This window comes from Papilio xuthus, unplaced genomic scaffold (assembly GCF_000836235.2).
Source record: "Papilio xuthus unplaced genomic scaffold, Pxut_1.1 DF827570.1, whole genome shotgun sequence".
Lineage (NCBI taxonomy): Eukaryota > Metazoa > Arthropoda > Insecta > Lepidoptera > Papilionidae > Papilio > Papilio xuthus.
In genome coordinates this window covers 1,838,722-1,864,991 of record NW_013531079.1, presented here as the reverse complement: position 1 = coordinate 1,864,991, position 26,270 = coordinate 1,838,722, and the positions used below count along the sequence as shown (strand labels likewise).

At 32.3% G+C, this 26,270-nt stretch overlaps 1 protein-coding gene across 1 annotated transcript in view; it reads left to right on the top strand.

The window, feature by feature from the left end:
* Positions 1–1,224: 1,224 nt before the first annotated feature.
* The window catches only part of LOC106118585 (uncharacterized), a 50,435-nt gene continuing 25,389 nt past the window's right edge, over positions 1,225–26,270 (top strand). The window contains exons 1-2 of the mRNA XM_013313252.1: positions 1,225–1,506; positions 15,563–15,874. Coding sequence (XP_013168706.1) covers positions 15,823–15,874 — 52 coding nt within the window. The 5' untranslated portion in view covers positions 1,225–1,506; positions 15,563–15,822. The remainder of the gene's footprint in view (positions 1,507–15,562; positions 15,875–26,270) is intronic.

Genomic DNA, 26,270 nt, shown 5'->3' with positions numbered 1-26,270 from the left:
AAATTGGAGCTGGAGAGCAGAGCAAATGTCGCAAGTTAAATTGTGTTTTACCCGATTGAAACAAGGAATAATTTTATTTATTTATTATCTTTTTTATCCAGTCAATTATTAAAAAGTTAAAAAAATCAAGCCGTATTTTGTTGATTTGACATGCTCGGCTTTCCACTTATATTCAACAGTATAAAAGATATATATAAAATAAAGATGTACGTTGCCTAAAAGAAAACCATAATATTATATGTCAAAAATCTAGTTTTTTGTAGCTTACTATTTTATATGTTACGCTATGTTTTCTTGCACATTTGATGTTGAGACATATTCTTACTATAAACTTTCAACTGCACTATATCAAGTTCACAATCTATAAACATTAATCGGTAATGAGTGTTTCCTTTGGTTAAGCGTTCCAGGGTTAATAGCCGACTCGCTTGTAAAGATTTAAGACCCTATTGTGTCTGAGAGTGAGTTAATGTATGCCACAATCTAGCTGTTATAGCATTAATTAACAATGGGCGACATTAAATGTGCTATCTTTTCAACTAAATTACGAACAATAAAAGAAGAATCACTAGAAAAAATTGATGCTATATGTTGTTTATATCCACTTGTGTGATAATGAACGCATTCAAATGTCATCTTTTAACATATGTGAGAATTCGTAACAAAAAAAGTTAATGACAAATAAACATGGCTGTTCTTATATGACGCTACGAGGTAAGATGTGTGAACAAAACTTCTAGGTAATAATTTGTATAAATTTATTAAAATATCGCGTTTTAGAAATAGTCAATCAATCCACTTTAAATAATTCTTAATGAAACGTTGAGACTTAGCAACAAATAAATATGACATTTATTATTTCTACATAAGGGTCAGCCTGATAAATACAACCACTCTACGATCAGTTGTTCATAGCCATAATTGGCCATTGAAAATATCTAGAAAGCTCCTACAACCTTGACCAAATAGTAGTTCCATTTTGTAGAGCATCTACGACACTACGACAATGCTACGCCGCGCTACAACTCACTAAATATAGTTTTTCTAATAACACGAAATTATGGCGCTACTAAAAGGAAAAATGCCCAGCTTTTTATAATAAAAAAATTGCAAGCAAAACAATTGACGTCGAATAAAAAGGCTTAATACAATACGCTACGGAATTTTCGATAGAGTGTGAGTATAAAGTGGTATGGCCGCTTCAGTCTTTCTCCAACCGTTGTGGAGTGAGCACGTACGATCCGACTTCGTGAAAGCGATCGACGTTATCTCGACTGCGGGAACAATTTTCATAATTTTCGAATAAACGTGTTTCTATTATTAATTTAATTTGAAGCGATACATTGTGTTATCTAGGAGTCGAAGTAAATAAGGATGGTTGTTTAAAAGCATTAATAGCATTTAAAAACGTCGCAAAATGTAAATTAATGGTGTATTGTGAAATTAACAGATTTTTTATGACCGAGTGATGTTACGACCACCTTTAGTTTGTGGTTTTTGATATCGGTAAGTTTTCAAACTATTAAATATATAAGGAACTTAAAAATATGTATTTTACTCAACGTTTTGCTTAATATTATTTAAATTACTTTTTTTATTTATCAAATAAGTTAATTTGAATAATGTTTTTATAATGTGTAACATTTCTTTAATAAACAATTGGAATTATAAATAGACTTTTAAATCTATTAAAGCGGGGTTCTAAGAAACGTAGTTGTCAGTTTTGTACTTTTATAAGCTTTAAACTTATACTCGTACATTACACAACATTAAAGATCTTTTTATTTTCGTAGTTTTCCATTTTCCCTTCTTAGGGGAGAACTTATTTGGATAAATCTAATTTAGTTGATACTCCTATAAAATCAAATCGTTCCAGATCAAAGTATCGAATGTTATTTTTTGTATATTACTAAAATAATTATTCATGATTTTTTTATTTCTTCAATTTTATACGCTACATGTAATTACTTATGATTTACAATTTTTTATATACTTCGTTAAATAGCATAAGTATAAGTAATAGATACCATAATATATAACACGGTTTTATTCGTAAAAGTATATTGGATAAAAAATTGTCCTTTTATTTCTTATTTATAAATAAAATTCGGTAATGACTACAGAATTTAATTAGTAATTTACCAACGCTTCATATTCTTTCAAATGATCACATGAGGTTACTTATAGGATTTCAATTGTTTACTACTAAGTTACGTCAACTAGTTAAGTGAAATGCTACGTTATTATTAACAATTTCACGTGAGGTGTGGCCTGGTTTATCTGTATAGCTAAATCGAGCAAGTACAGTGAATATGACAGGTGATTCATTGTGTTTATAATTTCACGTCCGTCCCAAACAATCTGTACAAACATGTATGCATACGGGAAATTGAATATGAACAAATTAATATGGGTTGAATTAATACGGATATTGAACTAAATCATTATCATCATCATCATCAACTCACTGAACGTCCCCACCGAGGTGATCGGAGCCTTTTTTCCAGAGAGGAATGCTTTATGCATACTCCACGCCCCCGGGGGGACGCGGTAGTTCTGGGGATTCTCCTCCATTTCGGAGGCATACCCACTAAACCTCTCTGTTCATCCAACGCATCGGGACGGGGCCACGGGCACGCTTTCACTCTCGTCCGCGGCCCAAGTTAGAGACTACCCTTAGTAATGGGTGACTAAATATAAATAAGTAATTCTACGTAGATATATACGTTTCATTGTGATCTTCTGTTACCCAAACTATTTGATTTAATTTCATGTGTGAGGTATTCGAATAAAATTTGGTTTCCATCCAAAATCCCTGCATAAAACATATTGTTATCTCGGTTTTGTTGATAGTAAGAGTTATTCATGGATTTTGGTCTCAGACGCCACCGATCAGTCAGGGTTTTTTATGGTTTAACAAAAATTACAATATCAACAGTCCAATTAAATTTTTGCATTTAGTCGTCCACTAAACCTATGTTACAAATGATATACGATGTTATAAAATTCAAACATAAATACAGATTTAATAACATCGGGCTAGATGCTATGTTTAAAGCAGAAGATATGCTGACTGCTAATCGCCTTAGTCGTAATTACTAGATAGGATCGTCGGCAATGCTGACACGAAGTAATCGATATAGCCAGCCGTTTCTAATCGCACTTACCTTTATTCACATCGTCTCTGCGATGAACCCGACTTCATTACATGAGATTTTATTACTGGACAAAATTAAAGATATGTATCACATGCTACTTGATTTTGTATTTTATAATTTGACAAGTGAATGCCGCAGTGACGCGCAACGAATTCAAAATGAAAAACGTATGATTGGATTACGATCTTCACTTATTTTTAAAAATTTTTAGAACACATTAATTTATTAGAACCAAAATCGAACAATTTTTTTTTAAATTTGAATATGGTAATTGTTTTGTTTTCTGATTATATAATACTATAAATCTATGTAATAAACCCTTAATGCAGTTCAGATAATCATACGAATACAGACCAAAGATTATTGTTTGTTATAACAATAATGCCAACAATACCAAGAGGTTTCTGAGACCTAAATCTCAGTATTAAATATATCTTCATCCTTTTGAAAAAACAGAGATACCAATATCTTTTTAACGGGAATTTTAGTCTCAGAAACCCATAGTAAGTCAATCGTCGGATAATACGTAAATAAGAAAGTTGCTCGCGCATTTCCTGTATATTGTCGAACTGTGACGTCACATGTATTGTCTGCCAAGAACTATATTATGACAGCGTTTGCCAAGACTACTGTGCTCCACTTGAAGTGGCATTTTACACGCCCTTAATAAAATGCTGAACATTATAATTGTCTCAGTGACACAAAAATGTGTCTTGAAATATTCGGAGTCGTGAAAATAACGTTGTAGTTGAAATATATAAACATTATGTATTATACAACAACCACAATTTCAGTATATTTTAAAGTTTTCCAAAATATGTGTTCTTGTATTATTTAATATTACGTAGTGCAATAACTGTAAAAGTTTTTAGTCTATCTCTGACATCATCATCAGCTCACTATACGTCCCCACCGAGGGACTCGGAGCCTACCCTAAATTAAGGGTGATCAGGCCATGTCTGCGTCAATTAATGAGAAATTTTATGTAGTTTTCCTAAAACTATTTAAATAGTAGCTGTCGCCCGTGACTCCATCCGCGCGGAATTTAAAAAAAAAACTTAATTAGTAGTCTATGTGTTCTTCCAGATCCATTGAGCCTGATCCAGATACCTTCAAACATCCATCCATCTAAACATTCGCATTTATTATATAATATTAGTAAGAATAAGATTAAAATCAACTATAATTAAATTAAAATATCCCAATGAAAACTTCCTCTATCAAATAATGACATCGATCCAACAACAAACTTTACCAAAAATTCAAAAGCACACAAAAATGGAAATGTCCAATTTAAGTCGCAGTAGTAATTTTATTGTTCGAATTTTTTTTGTTAACAGCTCCGCATTCGATGGAATGCTGGCAGCGGGATTAGCATATTAATTAACACACGTACCGTTCTCAACTCTCGAAACCGATGCTTGTAATTGTTCTCTCCGGTACTCCGTACATTCTATTTCACCAGTTTTTTAAAGTGAAAAAAGATGATACACACGACAGAAATTATATTTCTATTGTAATATTTCAATTTACTATTGAGACAAGTAGACAATGGGATCTTAAGGCTTCGAAATTCGGCGATTTTAGTTGACTTACGCAATACAATGACACAGAGCTTCGCTAACCTGTCGATCTGTCGTCACCCAAATCGGTTGTATGCAACGTGTTGATGATGCAGTAAATCTATACAGTTGACATACGTGGTCGCTATACCTGTACTAACAGAATAGACGACTCTCATTGACGAGTCAACGATAGCACGCATGGATACAATAGAGATTGGGTCTAAGTAAAAGGGCGTCGAGTATTTGGAAGCCTAGATTTTTTTTCAAGTGATCTATAGATCATACGTATAAGTCGTTAAGACTTTTTATTTGACTTACTTCTACTATCCCAATTCTACTTATTCTATGGTTATGAAGGTTGTTTTATTATTTTTATTATTCTAAAAGTTGCCAACATTTTTCCTTTGGGTAATCTTTCTAATGTTATAAATGCGAATGTTTTTGAAGGTATCTCCGGAACGGCTGCACGGATATCGCTAAAAGTCTGTGAGAACAAATAGGTTAATAAGGTTAAGTGTATTTTTTAATTCGGCAAACGGAGTCACAGGCGAATTAAAATAAAAAAGGCTATGATAAGTATAGATTCCACAACTTTATCGCCTCGTTAATAATTCATAGTTTAATATAAACATTGGAATAATGTAAAGCGAAAAGTGTTCCAATTAATCAAGATGATCCTGCAACAAATGTTTCCAACTTGGCCAAGCCGGCGAGGCGGGTTGTGACAACTCGCAAATTATACCAGCTTACACTGCTTTATACCGGCTTTGGGCGGAATTAAGCAGTGTGTAATCGTTGTACTAACCCAGGATTAAAACTTTTATCCTTAAGAGCTACTCCCTTTGGTAATTAAGAAAGTTCTGCCTATATCATTGTGTGTTTAAACGGCTGTCAATGACTTTCATTAATTTTTTTCAGAAAATTTCATTCATAATAATAATATACCCATTTGCACATTTATTTAATTGTATAACAAAAAAAGCGTTTCATATTTAATCTAGTCTTATGTTCGTGTCTTCAAAATGCTTCATAAAAGCTATAATACAATGTCCACAACCATTTATATTTAGGTCTTAAAACATTACTAAAATAACAGTCTGGGTCGAAGTATGTTTTGACAGCGCTTTTTAAGAGCCACTATGTTCGTAGTTCTTTTATTTTCTACAGATAAATACAACATGCTACATTTATAGTGTTGGTACAAGAGAAAATAAAACCGAACTTTGGTAGAAACGTTTTTAGAGTACAATAAGAACAAAAATATAAATGTTAAAATCTAAATAATTTGTGACTGCGACAAAGATCAAAAGTTTAGTGGTTACAAAACGTAACATTTTTAACAACGCTTAGATTAATATTGGTAGTGAAAAGAACAGTTTTATGTAACTTTTTATTACAATCAAATTATCAGCAAAATAACGCCACTTGCCGTTTGTTTCTGAGAACAAAGATCTGTATTAAACAAATATAATAATATATTTTATACAGCGGTTTTGGTCTCGGAAGCCTACGGTAAAAATGACAAAAGACAGTCTATTACAGTAATTTAAGCGGTTAAGGATACGGATTTTCGATCACGAGGTCGGGGGTTCGAATCCCGCCATTCGACTATTGTCGTAAACCATATCCTAGCACAAGCATAGAGCTTAGTTGGAATGGTAAAAGAAATATTAGTAAATTTACAAAAAATCTGCTAATATTTATTACATAAAAAAAAGTCTAACAACGCATGTAAGTAAGTAAATATGTGCTTTCGCCCTGAAAAAATACTGCCTTTCTTTTCAAAGTATACATCATTAGCTTACTCGTTCCAATTGTTGGGTTAAAGAAAATTTTATAATGTTACAATAATTTAGGTGAATTTATTAATATAACTTATCTTTCTCTAGTTAATTGGAAAGCGGGAAACAACATTAGAAATATGCTTCTTTATGGTATACGTTTTTCCCTTGAAATTTCGTTCCAGTCTATTTAATTTGATTAAAATTGCATTTAAATAATTTAATTAACTTGATAATTACACTATGTGCTCGCTCAGTGCACTCAACAAATACCAAGAAGTAATTTAATATATTTCTTGTTAAAACTGCGATGCAAAAAACGTTGAAAATTCACTATACAGTTGCTACGAAAAGGCGAGTAACAAAGCGCTGTTCTCTTGTAGGAAAACGGGCGTGAAATTTTTCTTTCATTCTTCCGGAGAGTCAACGATAAATCTTTCTTGAACATTAAACGAGATTCATCTAATACAACACTGTATATTTTGATCACGTCTTGTAGTAATGTATCTGTAAACAAAACCATGTCCTCTCTATGTTTTTATAACGCTCGATTGTAGGATTATGTTAAGAATATTTTATTTGCAACATAAAATAATATATTCATATATTTTAGGCTACAGAAGTTCGCAATGGAACGGATACATAACATAGCGAACCAATATTATAAATCCAAATGTTTTAATGGATGGATGGATGTTTGTTTGAAGGTATCTCCAGAACGGCTGCATTGTCTCCGTGAAATTTGGCATAGATGTAGAAGGCATTATGTGGAAGTACACATAGGCTACTAATTAAGTTTGTTTGTAGTTCCGCGCGGAAGTAGTCGCGGGCGATAGCTAGTTTTTTTAAAAATAAATGTAAGAAAAATATCCATTTATATTAATAAAATTGTAGAGCGTAAAGTATTAGTTCAGTGTTGTCAGACGCGGAAGCTCAGTGTGACAACTAGGAGATCGCACGAGATTACCGCGTAACAAGGGCTTTTGTTGGGATCTTGCTATTTTATTAAGGTTTTAAAAATGATTCAAGTAAAATGATTATTTCTGTTCAATCGATCTTCAAAGTAACACTATCTTATAGTAAGTGTTGTTTTAACATATCAAAACCTAAAAGCCGTTGTATTATTTTATTTATGATTTTCTAGTATTCTATTCGATGTATTAACAACAGGAGTTTCGGTGGCTCAGTGGTCAAGCACTTAATTTGCAATCTGCAGGTCCTGGGTTCAAATCCCGCAATGTACCAATGTGTTTTTCGATTTCCGATTTACACATGTACAGTTATCCGACGTTCTTACGGTGAAGGAAAACATCGTGATGCAACCTGCACATGTCTGAGAAGAAATTTAAAGATATGTTTGAAGTCAACCAACCCGCACTTGGCCAGCGTGGTTGACTATGGCCTAATAACCCCTCACTTAAGGTAGGCTCCGAGCCCCTCGGTGGGGACAATTAGTGAGCTGATGATGTATGTATGTATGTATTAACAATATTCGTATTATTTCTGCCAAATCCAAGAAAACATCGTAGAATAAGTAATAAGCAGAAAGGTTGAACAATAAATTATCACAAAATTCGTTTGTGAAACGGTTTTCTTGTTTTTGCTGATATACGCGTTCATTCCTTTATGTAAGAAATAGCCTATCAACAAATCCGACTAGATTTTGTATTTACAACTTAATTTGTATACCTCACACGCATTAGTACGACTTTTTTTTTTAAATCTGGATATCTTACCACCGCGATCTAAAGCGCTTCTATCGCCATCTAGTTATATTTTTAGACAACAGTATTTTATGATCAGATACGTAAATTAAATTAAAAACAAAGTTCCATTTGATCGATATAAAAACATTTCACATTAGTTAGTAGTTAATGAATAGCCGGACTTATAATATTAATTCAAGAATTTACTAACGCTTTGCTACGATTTCAAATGTATTTTTAAAATAATTTTAATAAAAGTCTATTTATATTTTCGACTGATTTTTATGCTGTTGGTAAAAATTACTTAAATAGCTTTTCTCATAATTAATAAGAAATTAAAAAAGAATCATAAATAATGCCTAAACCAATATTACATATAGACCAGTCTTTCCCAAAGTGGTCGATAACGCCCACTTGTGGGCGCTGCAGGTCTCAAGTTGCGGGTTATAGTAAAAGTTTCGTTTAGAATTCTCCGTTAGTATACATATATAGGTCACAATAATTAATTAATTTAATTTGAAGTTATAGTGGTTTTTAAATACGTGAGAATTTGGGGGCGCTAAAAAAATATTTATTTTCAAAGTGGGCAGTAGACAAAATAAGTTTGGGAACCACTGATATAGACGAAAAGCTGAAAAACCTATTGTTACCACGTCTGTTTTGTTTTCTATTTCAATTATTTATAGGTTCCCATTGTCCAAAAGATTCGACGGTTTTGAACTGAAATTAGGTTACCAAATTCGATGGTCTGGATCACCACTGTTAAATTAACTATGTTATGACCAATATCGTATCTAAAATAATCTAGATAGATCCAAAGGTAATTGGAAACAACAAACAATTTATCGTTACCTCATAAGGCAACGTTTGTTTTCGCCCAAAGGCCATCCTAATATGTCAAGATTGATCGACCATTACGCAGGGATTCGGTAAAATCATAACTCACGATCCTTATTTTGGGTTTGCACTATATTTTATTACATTCAATTCAATTTGGGAAAACGAAAAGGTTGTGTAATAAATTATTAGCAGCTGCATTTGAAATTTGTATTAGAGATAAATCGGTACACAAAATTGAATATGTGCATGTAGTGTATATCTTAGAATTGCCTGTACATGACTGTCTCCTGTTCGAAAGTATAATGAAAGTAATGAGATTGAATAAACTACAAAGATAAAAGGAAGATTGGAGTAAGTATGGATTGATTGCGCTTTAGAAGAGAGTGAATTCAAATATGGCGACTGATAGAGATTTAAGGAAGATTAATTCATAATGTGTAGCCTCACTGTAGGGTGTCCGGCTCGAAGGAGCAAAATGTACAGGGATTTAAATAAAAAACCCTTGTTTGCAAAAAAATGTAGAACATAAATAACAAAAAGACATAGAAAACTGATCCGACATTACTAAATTCAAAAGTTTAAATTTCTTCTTTTTTCTTAAATTTAATGGCAGCTAAAGTGTAAAAACTCCTTGAACAAGTAGCATAATGATAACTATCTTGTAGTCTTAACATGGTCAGAACTATAAGCGTCAAAAAGGCACCATTAAGGAAGCAGAAGTAAAAGTAAACATTAAAGGTTTCCTGGCAAATTTCAATGGCTATGGAACGTGAAAACGAGAATTATATTTTCTCCTCGTATTACAAAATTTACGTGACATATACCATACAAAAATCAGGCGTATAGAATCAGTAAGTACTAAAAAGACATAAGACAATAAAATTGAAATATCTATTATAATTAACACAATGATACGAAAAGAAAAACTTAAACGTGACAAGATGCGTTGTTCAACTGTACGCCCCAAATGGGATTACCATATTAATGAAAAAACGTGCCGTTACTGGCTAGCTCTTGAAATGAACTCTGTTAATTACTTTTATTCTGACTCAACGAATTACGCTTCGTATTTTTGAATCTTTAATTGACTACGAAGCTCTTTTAAATTAAACAAACGTGAAAACTTTTCGTTCGCATTTACCTCACTTCACATCATACAAAAGATCTATCATTTCTATCTATTTCTATCATTTTCGTACGCAAGACTAAAGTCATATTTAAAATTACCTTAGTAGTTAAAAAATCATTTGTTTATATTACGTAAAAATAAATTATTTTTCAATTCACTCAATTATTTTCTATATCTTACTAATATTATAAATGCGAATGTTTAGATGGATAGATGGATTTTTCTTTGAAGGTATCTTCATAACGGCTGAACGCATCTCAATAAAATTTGGCATACATATAGAACATAGTCTGGAAAAACAAATAGGCTGCTCATTTTTTTTAATTCGGCGCGGACGGAGTTGTGTGCGACAGCTAGTACATACATACTTTCACAAAAATAAGAGTGATTGTTGAAAAAAATCAATTGATTTCTAAAATAAATACTAGCATTATAATCGATTGTTGTTAATTACTACGACACTATTGCTTATAAGTAGATCCTTGTATACGTAATATAAGCCTGGTCTGTCTAGTTCTGTGGTTTGCGGTTGCATGCTGAATTCAATCAAATTCACCTCCCTGTCTGTATCTACGCTGGCTTTTCTGTGTGGTCAATGCGACTAGTACTAGTACAAGTGCAAAATGATCGAGTTCACATCTGAACTCGATCATTTTGCACGGTTTATTTTAATTATGTAGTCACCTTTGTTAGGTCCTATTTCTAAACTATTTTCATTCAACTACTTCATTAAATGAACATAAAAAAATGTATTTTACAGATGTTTTATTATTTACATTGTATTATTTGTATTCTTAGGTATTACATTTAGATTAAATTTAATTTGTAAAAAAAAATAGTAATTAAAAAAAGACAACATTTTTGATGTATACGTAATAGTGGGAAAATAGCTTGTAATTTATATTTCTTCTTTTGCTATATACATGTTATAGCTTTATAATCTAAAGAAGCATAATTTTGCATATCATATAACTTATAAATAAATATTAGCATGTAGAAATTTATTGCTTTGTATTTTATAATAGCTCTGTTTAATACTTACATAACTTAGGGTCTTATAAATCACGCATAAGTAACAACAAAGTTGTGTTAGTACTTATATGTTTGTGAATCTTGTAGTGAGAATAAATAAATATAAGTCCAAATAAATAAAAAAAATAATAATAATTCACTGGATAGGATGAGTTAAAATGTTGATGGCTACAAAGGTAGAGGAAGGCCAAAAAAGTATGGAATGACTATGTGAAAGAGGATGAACGTTACAAGGGGATGGATTCAGATATGACAACTAATAGAGATGTATGGAGGAACAGTACATCTCCTCCAGGGTCGCCTCCATAGAGTTAGACAAGCCATTAGTTTTTACAAAATGTTTTTTTGTTTTTTTTGGTGCTGTATTTTTAGTATAGTACATTTTCATAGTCGATATAAATAAAAATAATTAAACAGCAAACGAATAAAACTATTCAAAAAACATAACACGATATCAAATAGCGTGGAATACAAGATCAAAGAGTAACACGAAGTAAATGGTTTACTCACGAATACAAATAGATATTAATTAATAGTAATGAGAGGTCCGCTTACCACGAAATTGTTATATAGTGGTCGGATCATTGCTGCCAAAGTTACTATTTATCTTTGCTGGATCCAAGTCCTAAGTGAAAGGTCAAACAATAAATTGTGGAAGTTGTTCCTGTAATTGTTCCTACTAATTTACCTTATATTATGTTGGAGGAGACTGATACTTGATTTAGTAGACTTTAAGGTTGACATACACGGATAGTTTAGTCAGTACTGATACCTTCAAGCATTTAGCGTTGGAGGATCAGTAGTTGATACGTCCTGCACGAACATTAGTGTACTGTTGCAGTTAAAGGGTGAAGCCGGCCATAATCCGACAGTTTGAAACTGTTAGTATGGACTGCTTAAATCAGCCCGTCTATGGCGGTCTTTAAACCCACAAAATACAGATGATGTGGTGTTGAATGATTTAGAGTAATGACTATTAATTCTGTATCTGATTAAAAATTTTAAAAGAATTGAATTGGTTGCATCTTACTTCTTACTTGATACTAATATTATAATTATGAAAGTTCGGACGTATGTTTGTTAGAAAGAACTTCCAGAACCGTTCAACAGATCTCGATGAAATTTGACACAGATGAAGAACATAGTCTGGAAGAACACATAAGCTACTAAGTTTTTATCTAATACCACTCGGATGAAGTCGTGGACTATAGCTAGTACTTTTAAGCCGATTTCAAAAAGAAGTAAGTCCTTAATATAAAAAGTTTAAACATGGTACTAACATATCACATGTTAAGATTTAAAAGATTTAAGTACCTACATAGAAAAATAAACATTATTAACGTAGATTATGGTTGCATTAGAGTGATGTAGTGTTGCTTATTTTCGCTGAAAATCCCCCCAATGTATCTAGACTGATCGTCTATTAGGCGGGCATTTGCTGCGATCGTAACTTACGAGCCTTATTTGGGTTGAAGTATAATTTATTGTCTTCAATTCCACTTCGAGACGGTGGAAAGGTTGCGCAATAAATTGAACACAGCTGCATTACGAGCATAGGCTGGGAATTACTTTGGAAAAAGAAAAGTGCTTATTAGAAAATTATTTTTTTTTTGTTTTATTTGTTGATTCGACTGATTGTTTTTTGTTAGCAAATGTTTAGTGAAAAAATTATAATGTATCTAATATTAAATTAATTAGTGGTCGCTCATTGGTCGAAAGTCGACATAATTTATAATAAAAGATTAAAAAAAACATCTTTTCAAACATTTAAGACTGGCAGTCTAGAAATACGACACTCACATCTTAAGTGTGTGCTGTAGTTTGCTCTTTTTTCTTTAACTCTCACAGTTCGCGTGCAGTTTTTGAAGATGTCATGCTTGGAATCTCCGCAAAGCTAAACAAAAAGATATTCCGAGCGCGAAAAGTCGACTCATACATATGTAGCACAAAGAACTGTTTTAACATTCTTACTGACATTTCGTTAATTACTAAAGGTTTAGTTTACTTGAACTACGGACTACAGTTGAATATCTGCTATAAGACTTTACCAAATATATTGGGAAATATCAATCTTAAACTACAAAATTAATAATAGTCAAATCAAGTAAATCAAGTCTATGTGTTCTTACAGACTATGTTTTACATCTATGCCAAAATCCGTTGAGTCGTTCTGGGGATACCTTTAAACAAACATCCTTCCATCCATCCATATATCTAAAAATTCGCATTTATAATATTAAGTAAGAAGTAACAAGTAAGATTTTGAACAATAGTCATTTTAATATAAAATTACGTTTTAAAAGCAAATCAAATTACAAAAGTAGGAGTAACAACAAACATAATTTATTTATGTTGTTTGTTGCTATATAAATTCTTTACATTAAGAATAAGGAGTAATTTATTGTATCCGAGATTTAATGCCATCCAAAGTGCTATTAAGAAAATGTTAAAACTCGCGGCCCAACTCTGATGATCGTGTACTTCAAACTTTGCCTTCTTTTCAAACTCTGTTGTTTTCGCTTTTGAATCGCATTATCTGTTAAAAATTTTGGTTTATACACTCGGAGTCCATCAGTAAATTTTACTTCTTACTTACAAATGCGAATGTTTACATGGATGTGTGCTTGTAAGAAGGTATCTCCATAACGGCTGCATGGATCTCACTGAAATTTGACACAGATGTAGAACATAGTCTAGAAGAACACGGCAAAAGCAATGATTCTTAAATGTTAATTTAGTTACGTCATTGGTTAAATAGTAAAAAAGGTCAATTTACAATTTGTAGTCAGTTTATAATATGACTAGTGAGATTGTAAGATGCACGCAAATACATCATGTTCAAGAATTATTTTATTTTCATGCAAAATAAATACACACTATTTTGATATTTTTTTAGATCAACATCGTGTCTATTTCTATAAATATTCTTTAAATTCAAAAATAAAATGTCTTAGCAAGAAATACATTCTGTATTTTAAACACGATCCCTTTGAAAACGTAGAGGTATTTTTTCCTCTTGAATTTCGGTAATGACTTACTCTCGATTGCTTTAGACCCTAATGTATTATGTTCGTGCAAACAACGTTTTCGATCAACTCGTCTATCAGGTATGTAGGTGTTCTAAGGCTCTTCGTACACAAGGCAACGTAAATCGTCGAAACTAATATTGTATGGTTGCGACGCGAATCGTCTGCTCTACTACTCACGACAATCTTGACAAACAGGTTGCAAACGACTCTCTTTGGCGATGCGAGCTATGTAAGACTCTCTATGATATTATATGCGAGAGTCGCTTAGCGACTAAAATCACAGGATTTAAAAAATTTCTAGTTCAAGGAATATTCAGCAAAATACAAATAATTGGTTAAAACTGTCTAGAACTAGTGTTCTAGATAATATAAATTAGTAAAAAATAAGTACAGTAAAAAGTTTCGTAATCGTGCTGGATTTACAATATAATAGTTAAACAATACTTATTATAATAAAGAACGAAAAATCGTTTTATTTTTAAATATCGATACATTTTATCGATTCTCAAATCGATAGTAACATCACTAAATTTTTCCCTTTCAATTCGCCCGATTGTGAACATTAGATCCAATTCATTCCATTATCATTCGATACTCGTTACCCGAAACTGTGGGCTTTTAAACTGTTTACCCTGCGAAATTGAAATCGTCGAGGCGTAGATACATCTCTCATTGTGCCGCGCCTGATCAACGAGTGTGTTACTTCCCTATTATTGTTTCAAATAAAATTCACATCAACGGAATAACATTTTGAAATGAAAATTAAAAGAATACAATACAACTCGTGCCTGATTAATGTTTTCACAATTTCCAAGCAAATTGTTAAAGACTAACAAACAAATTAACTAAAACATAATTCCTGTCAAAATAGTTTACGTTTCAAAGTGAATTTGGGGATTGTATAAAGCCGAAGACAACTTTATTTGATTAATAATTTTGTTGTTTTTTCAGGACTTACTTGCACATTATGAAACTGGTTATGTTTTTAGCCGTGGGTTTCCACTGCCGCGCCACTTGTGGTCAAGCTTTTTAATGAGTTTCTAATAACACAAATACTTGAAATTAGAACCTTATAGAAAACCTAATGGTATTAATTTGAAGTTTATTCAATTATACATTTTAGGAAATATTAAAAGCGTATTCTGGTACTAAAATAAAAATAGAACCAGAGTCGCACGACCTCAGAATGTAGGCGTCTCTATAACCTCATTATAAGCCACAAAACAAGGTTAATGCTTACTACATACGCAACGACAACGCGTCGATGCCGCGTAATTGCCCAATTAAATATGAATAATAATATTTACATTTCTTTGTTACAGAACAAGAAACCCAGTGTCGAGATGGAAGATTACTTATTTGACATTTTTACAATTAAATATTTCAAAAGTAAATTAAGTGCCAAAAACTATATAAATTTTTAAAACAATTAGCATAAGGATTGCCAAAGTTGCTCAGAATTAAATTATTAATGTTCGGTTAATGAATTGTGATGATTGTGATATAGTTTATCTTATAGAGATCGAGTTATATTGTGAAAAATGTTTATTACTTCTAGAAAGTGGTTAAACACGTGAACAAAATGACATCCCTTCTGCGAGCCGTGATTACTTGCATCGCTTGTCAGTTTATTGGTAAGTATATTTATACATTTTTTACAATTTTTACACATAAACTAAACACAATTACTCAGATATATGCGACAAATGTTCAAGAACAAAAAATTTCAAGGTCACGCGTCACGATTACGAACATTTCGTTACATGATCGAGAAAGACATATTGAAAGTTGGTAGTGCGAAAGAGAGCGACGACGATTTATTTCTAATGTACAAAATATATACTTTGGCATCTTTCAGCATTTGTGGCCTTAATGTAAGTAATTTTTCCGACCTGATTGCAATACATAATAGTAAAAAGAATTTTCCTATATACTTCAATAAACATTAAATATAAAATAGGAGGAAAGAGGGGAAATAAATCTGAATGGTTACGTTAACCGCAAATCTTGTAGCCGTATCGGGTATTTGTTATTTTTCCCTTGTTTACGCTTACGTTGCCTTCATTGAATAAATTTACGTCTGCGTTTTTTCTAATGATCTTTACGATAAAGCCTCTCCGTATTTTATTATAGTTCTTTATAATAATTACGGTTATAAATTCTTAGCAATATCCACTAGTCTTACTTCTGAAATTTACTATTTTATTTTAGCTTAAATTAAAAATGAAGAGTGTAATCGTATTATAGATTTGAACTCGTTTTTTAAATATTACTAGCGGTCGCACGCGACTCCGTCCACGTGTAACTAGAAAAAAAAATATGAGTAGCCTTTGTGTTCTTCCAGACTATGTTCTATATATTTATGCCAAATTTCATCAAGATCTGATCATCCGTTCTGCAGATACCTTCAAATAAACATCCATCCATCTAAACATTAGCATTTGTAAGATATGCATTGTCATTTAGTCTTTATCTCTCTCTGTTGTGTAACTATTTCCCTATTCATTTTAAATACATGGATCATTACAATGCCTCGTTATTTTATGAATTTTTATTTGCCCCTTGCTTACAGTTTGTGTTCGGAACATTGGTTTTATTTGTGAAGATTTCCCCGGGCACTGCTTTGTATTAAATGGGAATTGATTACTGCGGATTGTTATATTACTTTTTCTTTGCTTGCGGAAAAAATATTATAAACTACGAAATGAATTTTTCTCCTAAAAGGATTGCATTTTATATAATGATCGAATATTTCTCAGAAATTTACGTTTAAAATTATAACACGTTAAATGTATTTTTATTCAACCCCCGTAAAAGTACAAAATAATGATATGTTAAGAATTTAAAGAAAATTGTGTTAATTTTTCTAAAATAAATATAAAAATAATATATATTTTTTTTACCTCTAATCATTGTGATTGTGTAAAATTGTACCGTAGCACAGGATATTTAAAATATTACTCTCTATATTCAGACTAAAATATAGTTTACAATATTACAGACGCTCAAGAGTGTACGTTTGCCAAATTAAATATGAGCAAACTTCCGGCGCGGCTCTTGCGGTGAGAGTTGGCGCAGTTGGACCTAGTTGGCCAATTTAGTTGTACCCACTCACGCGTTCTACGCTAGTTCCTCTAAGGAACGATAATTACGTACTTTCTCACACTACCATTAGCTGAATTTATACGATGTTTTCGAATCATTAAATGACTGGTGTACTATCGCCATTTGATTAGAAAAGTAAAAAAATATGTCTATTATCTATTAAAATAAATCCTTCTTACGAACATCCATCCATTCAAACATTCGAATTTATAATATCAGTTTTTTTATGGAGAAAAAAATAATTAAAGTTGTGTAAATTTTCACTACTCTTTTACTCTGAAAAACCATGAAATAAATAGTAATAATATGATTTAATTTCTTTATACTCAAGTGAATAATTTATTTTAAATAATGCTTCGAACTTGACAATTAAACTTGATTAAAATGGCAACATTTATTCCGTAAAGCATTGCATCTCACCACAATAATAACCATTTCACAAATACCCCGGTTATTCGAACCAGACAATAACAGACCACAACTAGCATTCAATGGGGCTCAGTCGTAATCATTATGCGCGAAAGATATTTACATTGTTCGATATTCCACTGAATTTTCCAACGTATAACAAGGTAATATATTCCAAACGATTTTGCCACACTTCCTTACCTACAATTGGGAGTCATTACAATAGGTAAACGTGGCCCTTAATAATGTAATAGACAAGAAAATCTCTTGTATAAAGTCAAGAGTTTATTTGAAGAAAACTTCTATGTAGTTAAATTAAAGCATAACATTCATGATATTGAGAAAAATCGTTTACAAAGGGATACAATAAATTCCATGGTCGACAATATATTTTCTCATCAACCATTCCGTTTCTTTAAAACATGTTAAGGACATCCTTTTTTTGTAGATTTAAAAAGAAGAATAAAATTTAATCTTTTATATAAAATTCTCGTGTCACAATTTTTGTTCCCATACTCCTCCGAAACGGCTTGACCGATTCTCATGAAATTTTGTGAGCATATTGAGTAGGTCTGAGAATCGGCCAACATCTATTTTTCATTCCCCTAAATGTTAAGGGTAGTCCACCTCTAAATTTTTATTTTTTAGACAAACACGCGGACGGAGTCGCGGGCGACAGCTAGTAATCTATAGATTTCTACTTTTTTTTAAGAGAATTCGAAGAAGTACAACAAATTTCATAGGGTTATTTTTGACACTCGGGACCCACAATTTAACTAATATTTTATAATAAAAACAGAGAGAACAAGACGCATACATTAAATAGAATATACAGCATTGTAATAATTACTTTGCCGTATCTCTAGGGAAACTTTGCTCATTTCACATTTCACCTTGAGCCCATGTAATTTTAAGCAACATCTTTAAACAAGAAAATGTAAGATTATAACGAAAACAGAGGTGTTTCGAGCGTGACAATTTAATCGAATATAACAAGGAAAAGTTAAATAATATTATTCAGAAATATATCATATATATGATGTTTATAAACGAAATAATGATTTCGTAGAAGGAAACAAAAAAGAGTGAAATTTAAGAGGAATTTTTCCATAAATTAAATAGATGTTTACGAGAAACTCGTGAATATATGTATTCCTAACACACATTACACTTATTTATATTGTATTATTTTTATTGTAGACTAGCTGTAACCCGCGACTCCGTCCGCCCAGAATTAAAAAATAATAATACGTGGCCTATTTGTTCTTTCAGACTATGCTCTATATTTATGCTAAATTTACCTTCAAATACCTTCAAATAAACATCAATCCATACATCCATGCATCTAAACTTTCGCATTTATAAGATTAACATCTATATTAAGTAATTTTAAAATGTCAAGACTTACATAAAATCTAGTTCTTTTGCATCCAACGCGGAATGTTGCCAAGCGTAGCCCGCAAACGTGCATTTCATCTGCTAATGGCAATCAATTCACTAAGCTAACAAACGAAGACATTACTGTAATGAAATTCTAGAAAATATCTTCGAAAAATGTACACCAAATCGACTAAGCAGGTGATGTTATTGCTGCCGCTAAAGATGGTTTACTTTTTATAACTAATTTATAACCGCGACTTCATTAGCGTTGACATAAAAAAATAAGGTAGTCTATTCGCTTTGATAATAATCTTTCAATGTTCCAAATTATATACAGATCCTGTGTATCGTTATGGATGTTCGAAAATTGAAACCGAACCTTAACCGTTAATTCGATGGTGTCCAGTGTGACGAACAACTAATTAAAAAAATCTACTGAACTAGTTTAGAGAAAATTACGTAAGTATGACTTTACTAAAAAAAAACAATTTTTTTGCTAGAAAAAATTTCGTCGAATTAAGGGTTAACATTACAAGTAGTGCTCAACCACTGCGCTACATTACCATAATTAGCTTTTGTCAGTCCACCTTAATTTTTACCACTTCCGTCATGATGTCATGTCATATAGGGTTGTCACAATTGCAAAGAATCGCGTAAAATATTCAGATATTTAAATTTTTCCTAACAGATACCATCATAAACGCACGACACGCACGAATAATAAATTGTTTTCATCATCAACCTGCCCTTATCTCTATTGAGGGTCGAACAGTATGTACTACTCCTCCATACATCTCTATCAGCCGACATATCCGAATCTACCCCCTTATACGCATATCCTCTTTCACACAGTCATTCCATACTTTTTTGGTCCTTCTACAACTTACTCTTAAACGAGGTTCAGGCTAAGCGCCATCTGCGCTCGGCCACCTCAAGCCCGGTGAAGCTGTAAATGCCTCCTCAAGGCAAACAGTGACTACTCAGTCACAAAAAAAAAACAAAAAAAATTCCTAGAATACTTTTGCTCTCTTAAAATCATTCATTCAAGTAACAAAATACTCGGTAAAACATTTTAAGAACTTTTGTATACATAAAAATATATTTAACATTTAGTAGTTTCTGAATAGTAAAGTTTATTTGAATAGTTCTTTGTGATAAACTAAATAACTCTAATACAGTTGGAAACAGCTTTCTAATATTCCAGCCACTTCAACAAAAATGATACGAGAAATTGAGAAAGTAATAATCCTTGCAGTCAAAAGCATGAATTTTACAAAATTAAATATGAGCTGGGTTGAGCCGGCCCCTCTACTCTAGAATGGGTAAAGTTGGACCGAGTCGGCCAGTCGAGTATTCCATACTTATTTCCTGCCATAACTTTCAAAGTAATTTGAGTGAACATTTTAGACGCACCGAAATTTATTTCACATAGTTATAGCTTCATTTTAAATCTTTTTGTGAATTAACTAGTTAAAAACCCATTCATTGTCATCCATTTTGGTCTTTGGGAATGGTAACAGATTCTGTGTAAGTTTGAAAATTAGAATAAAAATAGTAAAAATGTGTTCATCATTACTTCGAAAGAATAGTCGACAAATTTTCCGACATACAATTCACTGTCTTTGTAATTTGTCTAGACAAATTATCTACGAGCGGTATTCACAATCGTTCGGTGACAGTAATATAGAAACTCCTTTCACATATACGTTAACAGAATGAAAACTTTCGAATCAGCTCGCGGTGTAAAGTTATTCGTTACGACGTCACAAGTTTATGAAGTGAGGGACCGCTGTAAAACAATTTCGTAATTGTTTGTTTATTATACCGCAAGAGGCTTTTAAAGCAATTTCATATACTTAAAACATGATTTACATTGTGTCGCGAACATCTACCGAAGTTATAAAATATTTTATAACCAACTCAGTCGTTATGTCAAATTTAATTTATTTTGATGTCTACTTGAACTTAGCTTTTGTTCGACCAAATCAAAATTATTTTATAAGCCTAAATAATCAAATGAAAGTACTATCAAAAAGGCATAAATCCTCCCTAAGGTTGTTAAAGAGTTGACTGTAATAGTCAAGTCAATTTCAACTTATTTTACAAAATTAATTTCAACAACTTACAAGTGTTTGCTTATAATACAACAAAGGCCTTATAGTATAATAGTTTATTCCGTTTCCCGCTCCTTTCTTATATGGAAAGGATGGGAAGGGGATGTGAATTTGATAGAAGAGAGGGCAATTGGAAGGAAAAATATCATCTTTCTGTGCGACCCCTCCAACGTATATTAATGGTAGGTAACGCATCAGCAATTATGGATTTCAATGGACATTAGCTTCATCGCTATTTCGGCGAATTAAGATGGCTGCTTGCTCATTTGTCAGCTCATAATATAAAAGAAATATGAGCACAAGTGCGTTGTATATTAAAAATATATTAGCCCACAAATACTCTCCAGATGTGAAATTCCAGATTAGAAATGTTGCTAGCATTAGCGTACTTATAACATGGCATGCAATGAAATGCTTTCAAAATGGAAACCAAGTTGCACTGTAATGTTAGAGTTTGCGGTAAAACTACTTCTCAAATTTGGCAAAACGTTATCATAGTATCATCTTCTTTATCATACGAAGCTGTTTAAATGTTTAATTAAATATCAAACGCCTTAAAATAAAATAACATAAAAATGTACTACACAAAAAACTTTGCTTCTTTATTCAAAGACGTTTTCAAATTTCCACATAACAACGAGTACATTCATTCTTTACCACTTGACTAAAAGAATATCTAATAAATTCCTCAATTAATCCGTATAATATCACCTATATAAGTAACTATAACTCGCATTATTCTTCTGTCTTCAAAAGAAAATGGCCGCCAAGAAATAATTTGAATTGTGTATATAAAGAGTGACATGTTTCTTCTCTTTGCAATTGTAAAACGTCATGTTTATCTCACAATATCCCTTTATTCCAAAAAAAACCTGCCTGAGTTCATTGGTAATTATCAAAAATAATATTTCAGTAACCATTTATTATATCGAGTTCCGACAGGAGTAATGTACTTACTGAATACGAAACAAGCAATAATAATCTTGCCGGTCTGGAACGGGAACTTGCCAAATTAAATATGGTTAAAGTTCCGGCGCCCCGCACTCGCGGCGACGAGAATTGGCACAGACGGAACTAGTCGAGTAATTCACTATGATGTACTTACAACTATCAAAATTAAAAAGAACAATAAGAGGTGATGTTTTTATCCCACTAGGAAAATTAGAGTTAAAGTTTACAGATGCGATTAATTTAGTATTAAACTAACTGTGACCTTGTTGTTTTTGTCAAAAGCAAAAACAAATCTAAGTAATTTAAATTTAAGTGATTTAGGACAATTCCGATATAGACAGCTTAGCTGCTGAACCAATAGCAAGACCACGTGACTCGTGTCGTAGCAAAGTACACTGTCTATAGTACGTAGCCAGTAGCTCGTATACCGTAGCCCGTAGCCTATAGCTCGTAGCCTATAGCCCATAGCCTATAGCCTGTAGCCCTTAGTCCGTTGCTTGAAAAGTGACCAGACTTCCACGTTGACGTAAGCAAAACAAATGAACAATAAAGATTATGTGTCTAAGATGCACGTAAGAAGTGAAAATGGTTGGTACACTTTAAGTGATGAAAATTGATGGATTACTCTTTAACTTAATTAGTAAATCTTGCTGTTTTCTTGTCGTAAAAACAAATCATCTAATGTATTCCATTCAGAGCGAATGTTTTAGAGTGAACGAGATTATCCGCTGGAACGTAGTTAAATCATAAATTATCTAACTTTCCCCGTTTCAAGGAGAAATAAAATGTGAAATTACTTTTAACATTCATCAAAGCGTCATGAACAAAGCTTTTGAATAATAGAATTTTTGTTCTATTATCTAAAAGTTTTTACGTTTGTTACTTAGAGGATTAATTTTTGTGTTTTACTTGAATTTGTATTTCAATCAAAACCAATGTTGTTTAAGAAATTTACTTGCTTTTGACAGTGACTTTATCCGCGCTGAATTAAAAAAGAATAAGGAGCTTATGCCGCTCTCCACGCAGTAGTCAAACATCTGTGCTAATTTAATCTAGATCGATTTTGCTATTTTTAAATTACTTCTTAACAAACATCCATCTATCTTAACCTTTTCATTTACAATAATGGTAAGTTAATTGTGAAAATAAAAATGTTTTAAAACGTAAATAAATATATTCTATTTACCTGTATGTTCGTTACCTCTAAATAAATTATTCTATTAATATAGTTAATGTTATCTCAGGAACAGAATTTATTAATTTATAGGTTAAGGTGAAACAATAACCTCATACAAATCACCCACGCCCTCTGGCGTTTCAAACTTGGCTTAATATAAGTCCATTACTCGTATGTAAGCAATGTATAATGTAAATATAATTACATCGTTGTACACCTTTACTTACTAAAATATACATAAAGGCCTTAATTAACAGTTATTAATACACACATTATTAATATATTATTAATGTCTTTATAGACCGACAAATTTATCTGACCCGGTGGGCATAAGTAAAACTAAATTATGACAGCTCCCTAGCACCCCCCAGCCAACGTGAGAAAGGGTCACAAGATCGTAGCTTCGTACTGCAGTCTTGTGAATTTCCATTTTCTGAATGACCTAAACGCGATAACACCGTCTATGTTACCACTCTTGATAAGCTTTTAGCATTATTATAGAGCCGTAGAGTCGATTAATAGCTATTAGAAGTCCCTTATTGAAGACTCAACATGAGTATTCTACAAGAGACTTCAGTAACCAAACTACCCTGACCTTAGTACTATCCACTGTTCATTAATATGACAAGACAAATATTGCCTTTCCTTTCATTGCCTTTAAGAAAACAGAGACAGCAACATGTTTTTATACAGCAAACCCAAAGTGTTAATAAATACAGAACTAAATTATCTAAAACACCTCATAAAATGAAGCAACCAGAAATATATATTAATAATTTTATTCGAAGTGCTTCTCTTCCCAAGCGAGAAATAACGACATCGATTTATGCGAGAATATTTCGCTGGTAAAAAGTGATTGCGACACGACGTAACGTACCGTAAACGAGCTCCAACGTACATGGTGTTATGAGCATTACTAAGCTAGTAATAACTTTTACCAACAAAAATGTACACAATTCATAATCAAAATTTCCTTGTTCGGAAAAAAGACTATCGTAGTCACGTGAGTTTTGTCTGTTAAAACACACTCATTATCAAATGTGTTCGATTTTGTATGACAGTTTTGATTTTACATGCATTAATAAGAATACAGCATAAAACATTTTCACATATCAGTGTATATAGTGGTAGACGCCAACAACATCTGTTGCACGAATAGTCCGGCTCGCCTGCTGCAATACCACGACCACACAGAACAAGGTGTGATATGGAATTAATTCAACGTTGCTGGCGAGTATGCCTTCTGGAGACCTAATTTTAGTTTTCTATTCCTTCCCATCATTTTCTTTCTGCGGGTCTTATCCACCGTAAATTAAAGGTAAGCAATGCATCTGCAATTGCGGATATCTAGGACCAGCGGTCTCTTCGTCATTTCGGCGATTTCAGGTGTTCGCTTGCTTGTTTGGCATGACAATGCTTATGACATTAAAAAATATAATACTATGAAACTCAAAATTGTCTGTCGGTTAAAGTGGCAAGGTGACAACCACTTCGCTAAACTTAGCGAGTGTAACCTGTATAACGGCAAACTTTTTATTTATTCATTAAAAAAGTATTCCTTCTCTTAGCTTGTCATTTATCTGCTTTGTAGTTAAAAAGTGTTGTTGTTAAAACCCCTTTCATTTCCTAAGGGAAGCTTTTTATTTAAAGTACGGTCTTTAATTGTTACAATTAATGGACAAAGAGAACCTCTAATGCGGGCGCCGGTGTCGCCGACAAAGCTTTTTTGATTTACTACTGAGACACTTGCAGATACTTGTGTTCGCACCCGTGCCCACTGAAGTCATTTACACACTTCCGTTTTGAATACATTATCATTATTTCTTACTAGATCTAAAAATAAGATATTTACCATTAAAATCTTACTAATTAATTGAGATAGATGGATGTTTGTTTAAAAGTACCTCAGGAGCTTTATCGATCTCGTTGAAATTTGGCTTAGATGTTCTTAAACTGACCTTCCAGACTATATTCTATTATTAAGTTTGTTTTAATTCCGCGCAGGCGGAGTCGCAGGCGACAGCTAGTTTTAAATAAAACTTCCTAGTATTACGGTAAAATAAAATCGCCAGCACTCGAAACTGTTTTAAAACCAACAACTGCAACAAGCCTCATGGCGGGTAATTAAGTTCTTCTCTCCCGTTAGATTTTATTGGTCCAAAGTGCTCTTTACCACATTTTTATTTTTTATTCTCATTTATAAGCTGCTAGTTATGTCCATAGTTACAATCGTAGTGCGCATTTTATTTTATTAAATGAATATTAGCTAGGTAATCGTACACAATATTTTGTATCCCATTTCCCTAAAGAACCAAATATTTTCTTTCAATGTAATAAGAAAAAGCAATAGAATTAGATCTATCTCTTTCTGGCTTAGTATTCTTTTGTTTTTGATTCTATAGGATTCGTAGCATACTGCATTTCATATTAATTTGAATTTCGAATATAACCTGACCGTGGGTTTCCACTGCGCAGACTATCGTACAAAAACAGATAGTCATCTCTCTCTCCTTCTCTTCGAAAATATTTACACAGCATTATGTAATGTAAGTACTTCGGTAGTGGAAACAAACAGATTAACTCATTCAAAATCGATTTATTACCATGATTACATATAAATAAAACTTGAACTATTTAAAAAAAAATAAAAGATTTTATCTCGAAAATATATTCTTAAAGTTGCACCTCTTGAATTTAAAGAGAAAATTATAATTCGTGCCGCGTCGCGGCGACCGTCGCATGAATAAGTGCATGATTCTAGATTGGCCGACTGGTCCAACTGCGCCAATTCTACACCACAACCACCACACCGGAACTCCGTTTATATTTAATTTGGCAAACGTACGCCTTAAATACTGAGACGAATTATTTTTAATCGTTTTTGTTTTGTATCAT